The sequence below is a fragment of the Paramisgurnus dabryanus genome, chromosome 19 (genome assembly GCF_030506205.2).
Source record: "Paramisgurnus dabryanus chromosome 19, PD_genome_1.1, whole genome shotgun sequence".
NCBI classification, from domain to species: Eukaryota; Metazoa; Chordata; class Actinopteri; order Cypriniformes; family Cobitidae; genus Paramisgurnus; species Paramisgurnus dabryanus.
Genome location: NC_133355.1, coordinates 20,562,631 through 20,578,306, shown reverse-complemented (window position 1 = coordinate 20,578,306; position 15,676 = coordinate 20,562,631). Strand labels below are relative to the sequence as shown.

General features: G+C 33.6%; 1 protein-coding gene across 1 annotated transcript; it reads right to left on the bottom strand.

Annotated features, from left to right (window-relative positions):
* Window positions 1-9,864: 9,864 nt before the first annotated feature.
* sla1a (Src like adaptor 1a) lies at window positions 9,865-14,934 on the bottom strand. Its single transcript, XM_065292469.2, has 8 exons — window positions 14,654-14,934; window positions 14,073-14,180; window positions 13,713-13,806; window positions 13,476-13,562; window positions 13,168-13,271; window positions 12,281-12,412; window positions 10,922-11,051; window positions 9,865-10,832 (listed from the first exon to the last, which is right to left on the bottom strand). Exons 2-8 carry the CDS (start codon window positions 14,140-14,142, stop codon window positions 10,631-10,633), a joined length of 819 nt encoding a protein of 272 aa, XP_065148541.1. The 5' UTR covers window positions 14,143-14,180; window positions 14,654-14,934; the 3' UTR covers window positions 9,865-10,630.
* Window positions 14,935-15,676: the final 742 nt, after the last annotated feature.

Below are 15,676 nucleotides of genomic sequence, written 5' to 3'. Positions count from 1 at the left end.
GTGGTTGGGGTGGACGATTACGGAAGCAGCCCGGTAACCCATAACCTGAATTCATTTTTGCTCACAGTACATCTAAATGCAATAATTATTTTGTTTGCCTGTGTAACTAATCACCTATTTTATTATGTTTATGCTGTTGTTTTTGTTTATTTTGAACTATGTTTTAAACCAATATACATTTGTAAAGTGTGAGACATTGGCTGTGGGTCGATCTGTCCACAATTTCCTCTGCTGGACATTTTGCAGTGTTTTATGAGTGTGTTGCATTAGGTGCGGGGTGAATTCCCGACCCCTGCTGGCTACCTCTCCTTACCAATGTGATAGTTTTGTTTAAAGTGAAAGTGACTTTAAACAAGGTAGCCAGCAGGGGTCGGGAATTCACCCTATACCTAATACAACATTCTTGTCAAGTATGCAAGGAATACTCGAAATGTGACATTTGCATTTAACCCATCCCAGTGAGTAGTGAACACACGCACTGCAAGTCGTGAACACAAACACACACACACACACACGGAGCAGTGGGCAGCTATCCCAGCAATTACAATAAGGTGCCTTGCTCAAGGGCAACACAGTCACAATATGATACTCGAACCAGCAACTCTTTAACCACTAGGCTGCAGCTGCTTAGTTTTGTCAATAAGACCACAGAGATTCTTCTATTTAAATTGTATGTTACTATATATGAATGGATGTCACAACTGTAGAAATCAAACGTTTAACTGAAGGGGAGCTGGAAAAGAAACATATTTCCAAAAATAGAGTGTCCCTTTAACGGTTGAGCAATCAATACAATACAATTAACAGCATATTCTCCTAAAAATATATTTGGCAGACCAATGTTGAAGCATTCCATGATAGGTGTAATGTTTACTATTTATATGCATGCACAATTAACCTGATTTTTACATGTATTTTGATATACAGACTAGATTAGCAGATCTCATATGGAAATTATCCAGCACAGTGTTGGAAAAATACAAATGGGATGATATGAACTTTGCACACCAGCACCGTTAACTTTTTATATTTCATTCACTTTTCTTATTTAAGATAGAAACAGTTCGACATACTTTTCCTACTGTGTGCTTCTGGTATATCCAACTGGATAATAATTTGAAGGTTTATGTGGAAACATGTCTGCGATTCTTCCAAAGTAAAGATTTACATGGCTCACTGACTCCCTTAAGGTTGTTTCATAACGTTTTATTTTTTTATTTGAACATTCCTTGAAGACATCAGTAATACTTTTCCTTTTTTTGGCAGAACCCAACTTCCTGCCTCAGTAGGAAAAACTGTCAGTAGAAATCCAAGTCATTTTTTATGTCATCAAGAAATTTACTGAAACGTGGGCATGTCAACCTCAATGACAGTAAATCTTGTTACCTGCCTGTTGTGTTTGCAAAGGTCATCGATTATTTGTATCTATGACGTTAACAGACCAATTTAGAAAGGGTAACAGGGCATGTGTTTGTTTCACATCTCGTTCCTGTCTCAGAATTACTTATCAATGGTTTTAAAGGCTATTGACTATACTGCTACAAATGACAAACACTAACAAAAATGAAACAATGTTTAACAGCTTTTCAAAGCACAGTATCAGTAGCAATGACATTTATGTGTCTGCAGACATTTATTTTTATGTTGTTACTACAACAATCTGCAGTACTGGGCTATTACAGGAAGGTGACATCACAGTCCCTCCGATGCCTGTCTATATTAAGCATGCACAAGAACATGAAGTATACGAGAGACATAGAAACAGGAATTTACCTTTTACTAACAATAGCCTGTTTAGCCTTCAAAGTTTCACAAGCCACAGAGTTTCGATTCTTTATTTAAAACATTGTTAACATGTCTTTAAAACAATTTCAATTCAATTTTATTTATATAGCGCTTTTCACAATTTGGTAATTGTATCAAAGCAGCTTTACATAATAGATGTAGTGAAAAGCACAGAAAATCGACAGATAGCATAACATAATACACGATAGCACAAGCAGCTAAATTTGCTGAGGCTATAAATCAACATTATAAGCAAACGTATTACTAATGTAACGTATAGAAGTTAAGCCCAAAAAGGCTGCCTCCCCGGGTTGAAAAACCCCCTAGGAGAAAAAACCCCGGAATTTAAAAAAAAGTCCTAGGAGGAAAAAAACCTTGGGAGATATATATATATATATATATATATATATATATATATATATATATATATATATATATATATATATATATATATATATATATATATATATATATATATATATATATATATATATATACATTGAAACGGAAGGAGATTAAGCGGAGTTTAAACAACAAGTTTAGGACATGTCATATGACTCTGGGTATAATATTTATTTTGACAATCTCATCATAATATTTATCCACTTAATTATATTACATAGAATTTTAGGTAACACTTTATTTTACGGTGTTTTTGTTACACATGCTACATGTAAATATTATAATGGTAATAACAGTTAATTATGCATAATTACATGCAGCTAACCCTGAACCAAACACTAATCCTAACCCCAACCCTATGGGGTGGTTTCCCAGACAGGGATTAGACTAGTCCTAGACTAAAATAAATTGTAAGAGCTGTCCAAACTGAAAATAACTTGCACTAATATTACTCAAAATTCATCAGTGCCCTTTGTTTTGCCTAAAAATGCACACAAGTTATGTTTTTAGTAAGGTATGTTTGTTAAAACTAGTTATATTTTCTAATTAAACTAATGCCTACAGTAGTCGTGGCTTAAGCTAATCCCTGTCGGGAAACCACCCCGATAAGTACATGTTGTAAATGATTATTACCTAGTACTTAAAAAAAGTGTGACCGAATTTTATTTGGTATATATATTATTAGGCAGTATAATAGATTGGGTTACGATGCAAGAAAGCTTTCATTCGTGAACAACTATTAATAAGGTTTTATAATTTGTTATGCCAGTTCTTTACACTAAAATAAGGTTAATAGACTAAATGATGCTTAGAGGGGAAACCAAAAGGGGTAGGCAAAAGGAAAGTACTGAACTGTTCAATATTTTTCATTAAAACAGATAATAATTCCAGAAACTTAAGACCATGTCTAAAGTCTCTGTCATCTACAAGACAAAAACACTTTGATAAATGGACACCAAAATCTCAGATAATAAAGAGATAACAGATTGTTGGCTTGAACCAATTTGCACCTGCCTGCCATAAACTACTGAACCTTTCATCAGTCAACATGCATATGTGACTGTAGTGACAAACTCTATTTGTAAGCGTATTCTTAGTATAATTTTTTTTTTTTTTTAGTTAAAATAATCATTATTAACTCCCCTACTGTTGTTCTAAACACGTGTGTTGTTAACAATACACTGTAACCACAAACAGTACACTGTTAAAAAAATCCTTGTTGCACCTACATTTTTAATTGAATTTACAATTAATTACAAATGTCTTGAGTGAGGAGTTATTTTAAGATTATTTTTTATAAAAATATAGCATCTCTTCACAAGTCAATAGAGTTTAAATTCATTGTAATTTTAAATGAATTAAACTCTAAAAAATGTAAGTGCAACAAGGATTTTTTACAGTGTATGTAAACAAAAAAAAAAATGTAAAAAAGTAGTAAAAAAATAAGTAATTATTCCCTGAAAATATGGTAGTTTCCTAAACACCTTTGTGCTTTTAAGGATTTAGAAATGTTAAAAATCTGTGCCGGATGGACGACTATTAGTAATAATAATCTTTTTCTGTGCTTCTGGATCTCAACATCCCCGGTAAAACAATTTATTACATTACATGAGAATGAATGTGAAACAATGACAGAAATGCAATTTTTGGATCCATTTGCTTTTAAAGGCGTTTTTTATAGGCCTAGTAACACATTAAATGTTTACAAAGGCGGACAATACTTGAGTATTTTAAGTAAATTTTCCAAGCATCTGTGCTTTATTAGAGTTTTTGTCTTGGGAAAAAATGTACTTTACTAAAAAAATTTCACTACATTCTAAAGCTACATCCATAGAATTATACTGTGTATTCCTTTTATATTGCATATTAAAATTGATTTTATACCTAATTACATAAAAATTTTGTACTTTTACTTTTCTTGACTAAAAGTACAAAAGTACTTTTTACTTAAGTAAAAGTAATTTTTTGATTTTTTAATGTACGTAAGTATTAAATATAAACCAAAAACTTGAAATTATGAAATGTAGTGGAGTTAAAATTATGATAATAATCTTTGGAATGTATGTTTTCCAAAGAAAAACAATGATAAATACGAACAAAAATTTACTTTTATGTAGAAAGTAAAAATACTTAAGTAGTGCCCGCCTCTGAATATTTACAGTGGACTTCCTTCTTGACTAATTTAATTAAAAAAAAATATCTGCTTTGGAAAAAACCTCAGTCTGAGTCTGAGGCTCCAATGGCATCATCTTTTTATTTTATGCTGTAACTCAAATGCCTAAAAATATCTCTGGTGTAATAATGCCTCTAGCTAATTCCTCAAAAATTGTTTCAAACAGAAACAATTTGTTTTCTAAACTTTCTGAAGATGCTGTTACTTGCACACAGAGTTCAATTAGCTATCTGACATCTATAGCAGGGGACCTGTGATGGTCTGCCATGTTCTTTTTTCATGCAAAGACAAGATTTATTTTCTGTTTCCATCATGGACAGAGACCCAGACACATCTGGAACACATCTGCTTTTTCAAACAGAAGGGGAAGTGTTTAAATGTGACATGTCAAAGTATACTCCTCCTCCGTGCATGGGCGCTGTCCTCTATACAGGACAACTATATCACCTACATGCACTGTAAATAAAATGCAGCATGAAGTTAAAACAACTTGGTTTTGCAAGTATTTTATGTTTTGACCTGATAAGTTGACATAACTTATAAAAACAAGTTAAAACTTGTTTAACTCAATTTGATAAGTTAAAGTAACACAAAATATTTGTTGATTTGACCAAAATGCTGTATTTTATATTATCCAATGCATATCCACATAAAATACCTCTATTTACACAAGTTTAATGTTCCCAAAAAGCCATTAATCCTGACAGCTGCTTCTGTATTATTTACAATATTTATACCGTATATTTACAATAGCATACAGTACTGTGCAAAACTCTTAGGCCACAATGCTACCATTAGATTTGTTGTTTTTGCAATTGTATAGTAATCATATATACATATTTCTCAGTCTCTTTATTAGATACAGGAATAAAATACAGGAAATGTGTATGTAGTATTAAAAACAGTATAAAAGCTGAAGTGTCAACTCCCCTTCCACTTGAGCAATAGCAGGAAACTGCAGGATCTCTTAAACCTAAATGAAATTAAATCCTAATTTCTAATTCTAATCGAATGACTTCAGGACTTCAGTCTCCTCAAAAAAGCTCAAGATGTGTTTTGTGCCAAGAGAGGTCACACTAAATACTGACCGATGCCTGAAGAAGACATTTAGTTCTAAAAATTGCTTTGTTTTTAATTTTCTGTACATATTTCCTGTGTTTTCTGTTTGTATGTTAAAAAAGAGTGAAACATAAATATGGATGAACATTAAAACTTTGCTAAAAAACAAAGCTGGTAGTGGTAGCCTAAAACTTTGCACAGTACTATGTTTACAATAATATACATTTTTATTAATTTTATATATCAGCATATTTAGGTTGTGTTCAACATTAGAAGCATTTTATAATATTTAATTACAGTATTATTTAATGATTTGCCTTATGTCAAAGGAACCTGCGAGCAATTTGCGTATAATGCAAATGTCAGGATAATTATAGGCCATGCCATGGTTGAGTTTAACTGGAGTATTTTGTCAATGTTTACTCCATACACACATAGAAATTATGCTCATATAAGCATCTATAAACATCTTTTAGCATTTATAAACATTTCAATTACATTGACTTACAGTGCCTTGTATTTCCTGAACAGGCAGTGTTTAGTGATTTTTGTGAGCTGTGAAGTGTCACCCATTACATATGTGACTTCTCTTCAGTAAAATAATGTTACACTTGACCAAAACAGTCTGCAGCCACTTTTATATTTAGTGTTGCACATAGATGTTTATGGCTCTCTGAGAGGGTGAAAAAAACACATTTATTTTTAAATTTGACTAAGTATGCTGTGTGAGCTCTTCTATAAACAATATTCAATTAATGGAAACAATGTTGGGGAGGGAAGTAGACACAGACCTGTGATATGATAAGATATGAAATAGCTTAGCATTGTTCTCTATTTGCTCTCTTTAAAATGTTTGCTTATAGTATTTAACACTATTTATATAATATACTATATATACTACATACTAATAGTGTCTTTCATGTGGGTAGATAAACAACTTTTAAAAAAGAGTTAGTCCAACTAAATGGAAGTAGGGTTTTTATAAGAGAGATCTTGTCATTATAAAGTAAAAGTATGTGAAGCAACCATTATTCATGCCATGGTATTTCAGTATCCCACCCGGTTTAGACAGCTGTACAAGAAGCAAAATTACATTAAACACAGCCTCTGTTCCCATTCACTCAGACTCTTGTGTGTGTTTTCATAATCTCATTGAGGAAAGGCTTGAAGCACCACATACTGCTTCTGGTGTTTTGCTTGATCCTGGGACCTGTCGGATCATTACACAGATGTTAGAGATTTTACCACATCTGAGGAGAAGACATTTTTATCTACCATTTCTGTCTCATGTGAAAGAAACCTGCCCTTAGGGTTCAGCTTTAGTTACAGACTGTTTAAGAACAAAGATCAGGAGTAGCTTCACCAGTCTCAAGTATTTGATAATATTTAATGTGATATTGTTCCTTTTTGGCAATTATATGTGCATCAAGGTTCCTTTGATCTGTACCTTTGATCTTCTTTTCACCTTTACATTGTGTGTTCTACACGCTATAAATTTGATCCTGTATGTTTAACTGATATATCCATTTAAGGTCATTAGCTGATGATCTAAACATGAGATTGGCAGCAATCTAATCTTCACAGTCAGAAGAGGAAGAACATATCTGTAGTGAGTTTCACTCTACGACTTCATACCTATTCTCATGAAATGCGTATAAATAGCACGCCTGTTGAAAAGTCATGCAAGACATACGTCAAAGTCCAATTTTGCGTGCATATGATACGCCAGATTTTCCGTTCACTTAATACCACATCTTTCATTTCATTTTATGTATAGTTGTTGTTTTTTTCCGTTTTTTTAAACCATTGTCCCTTGAGATTTGGGTTCGATTTGGGTTAGGATGTCATAGGTTTCTTAATTGTTTTCCTTTTTTTTTAAGCCATGCTCGCTTGCAATTGGACTTAGAATTGGAGTTTGGGTTAGGATGTCTGAAATGTATAAAGTTGTCTCAAGTGACAATGATAAAAAAAATTGGAAACTAATACAATCTAAAAATGGCTGGGTTATTTTTGACCCATAATGGGTAAATATTTGACAGAACACACAGCTGGGTTAAAATTGTTTAAATGCTGGGTTGTTTTAACCCAACTGTTGGGTTGTTATAATCCATGTTTGCATAACAACAACCCATTGGGTTATTTTTAACCCAGCATGTGTTCTGTCCATTTACCAATTAAGAGTAAAAAATAACCCAGCCATTTTCAGAGTGTACATTAAATGACACAAAAATATGAACGGGAAGGACTGATGTATCATATGCAAAATTGGACTTTGGCGTATGTATTGCATGACTTTTCAATAGCGTGCTATTTAAATCCATTTCTTGAGAATGGGTTGCCATTCATGTTGTTACACTTTAAAATACGGTTTGCATTAGCTTATCATTACACAGACATTTATAAAAATTAAAGTTGTAACTTTCAACATTAGTAAGTGCACAATGAACAAAGATGGACAATTGGCATTAACCCTTAATTGGTCCTTGGGTCTATATGACCCAAACAACATTTCATTAGTTAAAAAAAGAATTTCCTTTCGTCTCAGAGATATACAATTTTGGGAACTATACATACACAAAAAACTGGGCTTGATTCAGTTTTATGACCCCAATTGAAAATGAATGGGAAATGCAAAAAGAAAAAAATTCCATTTGTCAAAAGAAAAACAATTCCATTTGTCGAAAAAAAATTCACTAAATCCAGCATAAATCTGAAAATTTCGTAAAAGAAACTAAGGCCTGGTACTTGTGTACAAATGTAATGCAAAAAACACATGCTCACACAAACACATAAAACACACACAAACACACAAAGGTATGACTGCCACAGAGAGCATTTGTATAGAATTTGGCAAATAAAATCAGCCACAAATGCAGAAAAAAAGATATAAAGGGGTGTGACCTAATGCACGCACATGTACACTAACACACCTCAGTCAAATTTGTGTGGCATTTTGTTAAAACAGACATTTTAAAATGCATCAAAAAGTACTATTTAAAAATAATATGTATTTTTAATGCCCTTTCTAAAGTTTATATTAACATAAATTCACAAAATGTATCACTAAAGTAGTGATGTGAGCAGATGCCCATATCCAGTAAAATGAATGGGTCTCTATGGGCATCTGCTGGTCGAAATGACTTAATTCCTAAATTGTAATTCTGTTTTTTTCTAAACAACAGATGGCTGATCATAATTTATGTGAATTTAGTGGTAAATGGGTACAAAAGTACTTCAAATCTCTCAAAACACAACTTTATTGTATGGATGAGAAGAAAACAAAAAATATATATTATTTGTATTATTGAAAATGTATATTTTCTTACATTTATGCTTTCAATTTTGGGGTCATACACTGAAAAAATTATTCATTCAATTTATTTAAGCTACATTTAAACAAAAAAGTGAAAATGTGAAATACAAAACAAAACAAAAAAACTTTTGTTTAAATGTAGCTTAAATAAATTGATTGCAACCACTTACCTTAAAAATATTATGTAAATTTAATGAACATTTTTATCAGTGAATAGACCCCAAGAGCCAGTAGTATAAACAGGAAAAGAGAACCAAGTGAGGGTTAATAAATGCTGAAAAATGATTTTGTCATTGTTTATGTTAACAAATGCTAACAAATATAACCTTATTGTCAAGTGTAGCCATTCATCGCATGTGTGAGCTGGACATGCTTTCATAAAACACTATCATATATCTCAAACCACAGAAAATGCTAACTCTCACTCCATCAGGTAGAATCTGATTAAACAGCGTGAGGTTATTTTTAGGTGCGGTTTATTACGATTAGTATGCATCTCTGTGTGAGAAAACTTTTCATAAAACAAGCTAAGCAAAAGGACCAAAGCGTTTGCCGTTGGGTGAAAGCTTGGATCTTGTTGATTTTGCGGAAAACCAGGAGGAACCACTTGTTCGTACAGTGGAATTACACATACATTTACTAAAATTTCTTTAAATTTGCTTATTTATAAAATCACATTATGTTAGACTGAAATATAACATTGTGTAAAACAATGGGGCCTTTTTTGTATGAGGTATTTCTGTTGAATTGTTCTCCGTTATACCTCAACTACACCTTGCATTTTAATGTTTGTGTGCAGTTCTGAGTTTGCAATGTCATATTTGTTAAACCTGCTAAATGTGCTTCATTGGCTCGTAATAAAGCAGTGTTTTAATCCTTAAGTTTCTTAACACAGGCCTTTGTTTCAGTTCTTTTCATGGTGCTTATGTTGCAACGTTTGATAGGTACAAATGTCTCTCATTAACACACCATATGGTTACCATTAGGCTGTATGGAAACAATAGCATGAACCGGACACAGCGATGAGAGTTTGTTTGTGTGGCTGTTTGTATAGATAGGGGGTCAGTGTGTTTCTCAGTCGTGTGGAGTATAACTAAGATGTTTTGAGTGATAAACAAATTAAAAACAAAAATAAAGTGCAAAATGAAATATTTATTGAAACTGAAAGACAATTTTATCAGGCCTTTCATAAGTGTTACTGACAAGTTTAAATAAAACAGTGGCTTATGGTGAAGACATAAATTACCAAATGGCAAATGCTGACACACATTAGCACACATCTACAAATATCAATAATACTGCAGGGTATAAATACAGGTATTGCAATCTATACTTGTTGCTTCCAAACCCAACTGTTTTAGTTTGAGAGTTTTTATATGAGAAAACCAAATTTCCTGAAATTCTAATAGACTGACTTTCATTGAATTATAAGGAATGTCTCAGTCATTTTTTCCATAAGATTAAATAAAAGAAATAAAAAAATATACTGTATAGACGAATAAGTCAATTTAAAGACCATTGTGATTTTTTGCATTGTAATATCACAAATTTACCCATATTGTCAATTTGTGAATTATAATATACTACCATAATGTATTAATACTGCTTTAATGTATACTTAAAATAAAGTATACATCTACTAGAGTAACATTTACTATATCAATGAAAACTATGAATTACAAAAAAAATGCATCTGGAAGCATTGCAGTAATGAGAATTTGGCAGGAAACATGCCAAGAAATAAATGTCACAATGCACAGCAAAACTCTGTTCTGTACAGGAAAGTTTTTAGGGTGAAATGTTAACAGAACATGTTTTCATAAGATGACCAAACAGCTCAAAAGTATTATTCATTCATACCAGTGTGCTGGTGTAGATTCAAAGTCTATGGTCATGTGCTAGCTTTCATCTATATCCATGTTACTGTGGTCGGGTATCACGTAGATAGACTTGCTCTTCTTCTTGCGGTCTTTGGAGTTTTGTGGCTCAGGTATTGATGCTAAAGACATATAAGCGGCTATGCTACTCCTCACTCCATAGCTCATCATGTTATCTTTGTTGTCCACAACATCCAACCCATTTGGGTTCAGTAACTCGGACCTATTTATAGGGAGACATATATATCAGTTAAACATCATATAAAAAGCAGGCCTAAACATAAATAAGCTCTAATGCAGAAATTTGGGTACCTGTTTACTTTCTTCCAATCCATTCTACTACGCATCACCACAGGCGGTGCGTTTTGGGTTGAACTCGGGGCAGGGACTGATAAAGCCAGACATGGAGCGCTAAGCACACAACATATGCCGTCTGAAGAGTCTGAAGAAAAACTACATCTCAGCAATAAAGCATCACACCCGTTTTTAGCTTACATTTACAAAGTTCATTCCAGGCAGAACATTTGACATGTGTATTTAGACAAAACGTTATGACAGGGATGGAGAACAGACTACTTATCACATTTTCTTAAGTCAATTTGTAAAATTTGTAAGTTTTATATTTGAAACTCTATTCCTGTGTCTTAAAAGTATATAAAGTTTTGAGCATTATAGACACACGTTGGCCGAAACGTAACTTCCAGCCTGTGTTTATTTATCAGTCTGGCTAATGGCTAAACTGTTCTCTGGAACAAATACATTCTCGAAAATCTAAATGTTTTGTTTGCATAAAGACGAGTGTAGACGGCAAGCATGAATCAACGCTGTGTGAAAAGAGGTCTGGCAGCTAGGCAAGCCATCTGTAGCTAACATTTTATGCATTCATTTTACACAGTATACTAATGTTAGCTCATTGTAATAGTTGTACGTTTTATCTATGTTTTGAACTAAATTCATTTATTATTTATTTTATTGATTCTTTGTGGAAGTCTAACGGAAGTTAACTTTGAGCCACAAAAGTTGTTTTTTATGTTTTTGCATTATGTTTTGGACTTGTTTTCACTATATGACAAATAAATAGAGAAATTTATAAAAAACAAATAATTCATGAAACAGCAAAAAGTAAAAGGTAATAAGTAGTGGCGGCCGGTGACTTCTTTTTCAAAGGCGCACAATGCGAAGCTCGTCACAACATGTATTTAGTCCATCATATGTGTGGCTCCTCGTAATGTCAAAATATGTGTTCGCCGCGTCATGTGAACCATGTGCATCATTCGTCTTGTCCAAATAAGTGCCTGCATGCTGCACATGTGTAAAAAGGGTTTATGATAAAAATGACGTCCGCGTTTGCCAGAAACTTGCTTAATTTCATGTGCAATCAGAGTTTACTGTTAAGTTAGTGTAGTGAACGTGAGCGTCTCTTTATCATAAACCCTTTCCACGCATGTGCAGCAGGCACATATTTTGACAAGACACGTGATGCACATGATTCACATAACGCCACGAACACATATTTTGAAATGATGAGCAACACACGACACTCCGAACTCATATTTTGAATTTGCGCCCCTAGGAAGAGAAGTCACCGGCCACCATTGGAAATAAGTATCTATATTGTCCAAAGAATATATATAAAAAAATGTATACATTTACAACATCTAGTTCTCTCACCAGAGTAGTGATTGACCATATCCTCCAGACACTGAAAGGTAAGGCCTGGCGAAATGTAAAACCAGCTGTTACTCAGGCGAAATATTTTATAGTGCTTGATGTTCCTGTGTCGCACAGATAGAGAATACAAGCCTGGAAAAAATAAATAGTTTGTCATTTATGGTTTGATTAAGACTATTATCCTTAAAAGGTCAGATGGAAAAGTATTTTGAAATCTGTTCTGAATATACAGATTTGGACCACAATGACAGAACCCAGCAAGCAATGGCCGTCATTTCACCGTCTATAGATTAACTATGGACCTAATATAGTCAAAAAGCCATAATATAAAGTCGTTTTCGTCAAAATAACTTGTGAAATGTTTGATATTCCATCATGTAAGCACAGTCAACAGTGATTACAGGGTGTTTGGTTTAATTTATTTATTTATTTTCATTTTATGAGTTTGCATTAACATGTAATCAATAGGAAACGAGATAAAGCATATTTGGCGTGCTCTACGATGGGATGGCTCTGAGTTGAAAATTTAGCCCGAAACCAGAGCACTCCCCCTTCCTTAACTGGGATAGATAACCTAGCTGAAAGTGAGGCAATTGGGATGCCGCAAAAACTGTAAGGTGAGGGATGGCTATATAAAGACACATCTTCATGCTGACTGGGGGGATTGCATGACCATGCTCCTTCCGAACTTAGTTAAATTAACTTCATTTATTTGTTGGCTATGGTTAGACATCTTATTTAATGTTTACTGATAGCCCAAATTGTGCTTTATTTTAGCCTGGACACCTGGGCTGTGTTTGGACGGCTATCTTTAAAACGCAAAATTGCTTGCTGGGTCAGTTTTGAATGTAGATATAGTAGTAGAACGGTACTAAAGAAGTACTTACCTCTTTCTTTTGGATTTTCTCTTACGAGAAAAGACCCGACACCATTACCAGGCAGTAACAAAAGCTCTTCTGCCTTCTGCCTCCCAACGCCCTCAAACAGCCATCTTTAAAAACATGTCATATTTGTGTCAAAGGGGAAACGCTGTTAATGTCTAAAAATATACTGCAGACATTAAAAGTGTTAAAAGCGCAATGCAATTTCACTTCCATCAACTTTCCATCTTTTCTTACATATACACCAAAAAGTAATCGCTTTGCATGAACACACTTTATGCAGTCTAATCTCGAGATAAACCATTCACACTTACCCGTGATATACTTTAGCCACATGATTATTTGGAATGTAGTTCACAGTTCCTGTTTGAAGGGAACGAACTTTCCACCAGCAACCATCTCTGTAAGCCATGCGTTTTATATAGTATTAATTAATATACATATTTATATAAACTAAGCATTTATCTAATGATGCATTTGCATTTATAATCACTTTGTGTTATAAAGCACTACACATCGCATTTGATTTTTCTCTTTAAAATCTCACTTACTCCGAAAGACCCTTGAGTCTGTCCCCAATTTTAAAGATGGGCTCGCTGATGTCCCGACACGGATAGTCAGAAAGGACCACAAGGCTGTCACAGTCTACAAATGTAAATTATTTATGTTAAAGACTTACAGTACGCAAAACTAACATACATGAATTCATACAATTAATATTTCTCTAGGTTAGTAAATGTTTTTGCAAAGAAACATCCCTTATAGTCCTTGTGCAATAATGTTATTGCACAATTTATTGACCAAGAAAAAATAAACACTCGAGTGTTGTTGACTCAAAACCATATTGAAATATATCTTTCCTTTGTGACAACGAGTATATTTTATTCATTTCATCAAAATGCATATCTTACCTCTAAACATAGTGTCAAAGCTGTTAGGCTCTGTATTTTCTTTTTCTTGTCTTTTCATTGCATTCCCCATGATGGCCGTTCAGAGCTCACAGCCCTGTACTGTAGATGCTGAAATTGTAAATTCATACAAATCATTTGCATTTGGTTTCCAAAAGGCTAGCAACCAATGCCAATGGCGTTATAATTCAGCAACTTCCCTTCCAAAAGTATAATACACAACAACTAGAACAGGGAAGCTGCGGGGAGCCAGCGTTTACCACTGTTTCCACTCGCCGCATGTAAATATAGCTCACAATCAGCATTAAACTTATTTACAGTGCATTCAATATAAAAGGTTAAAGTATGTCAATTTAAACCATCGCAGCACAAAAGATTTATTGCGTCGTCCATGTGTCTACAAAAAAATATCGTTTGACATTTTGGTATTTAAAAAAATCTATCAAGGCATCGGCAGGGAGATGTTTATGGAGATAAGTAACTCTTAACAGACATCACCTGAACAACATTCTAACACAAAACATTTTTATTCAGTAAAACACCCAATAAATGTCAACACAAGACACATAAATCAGTTTTTTTACCTCTCAGCCTAAGCAATTACATATCCACTCTTCCTCTCAGAAGGCAATGCTTCATTTCTGGTTGGCTGCTCACAATGAAGTTGAAGCAGGTGATTGAGAGTTAAGATACTGGCCAGGTTTAGACCCGTGGCCAGCGGTGTTGCCTTGTAAGTGGACTGCAATGCACTGCAAGCTTATCTGAACTGAACACTGGTCTGCAAATAACAGCGCATAGCCACACACTTCCTCTGGTGAAATGAGGAAGAGTGTCCTAGCAGAGTTTCCTTTATTCCCACAAAATGCACCAACAGAAATTCTTCATAATCGATTTGTTACACAAACAATAATTGATATAGTCAGCAAAGTTTACGTTTACTTTCAGATGTATGTTTATTTCGATTAACTTACTGTTGCCACCCGTAGCGTCATTGAGTATTGTGCAACTTCCTGTATTTGGCATTGGAGGGTGTCATTCCGTTTATGCTTCTGTATGTCATATTGCAAAAAATAACTATGACTTTAATTTCCACTTGAAACAAATATGTAAGGAAGGGACATTTTTCTTTTCTTTGTTATGTAGAATTTCATGACATTAACCACAAAAGTATGTCTGTCCAAAAACATCTGAATGTGAATGCTACTTCTGCATTTGAAAAGGTTAACACATATGTGTTAGACAGACTTTTTTCGAATGTTGGGGTTTAACCTTATATATGTCTAGAGATCAGGGAGATTATTTATTTTAATGTTTATAACTGTGGTTCTTCATATAATTGGCAAAACAATTAAAAAGAGTCTGAAATTGTCTACCACCATGTCAATGAATGACCTGGTTTGGTTTAAAGTATTTTAACAACAGGATACCTGTGTTCAATGGAATGACGTTTGAAATGATGAAAATGCGTATAATACAAATGTTAGAAGCTCTTATCAAATGTTTTCAGTACTTTGATATCACAGAAAAGATGCTTCAATAATCTGTTATATCATTCATGGGAAAATAAAGTGAGCGTTTTTGATATATGTTTACTGAAAAGTCTCATG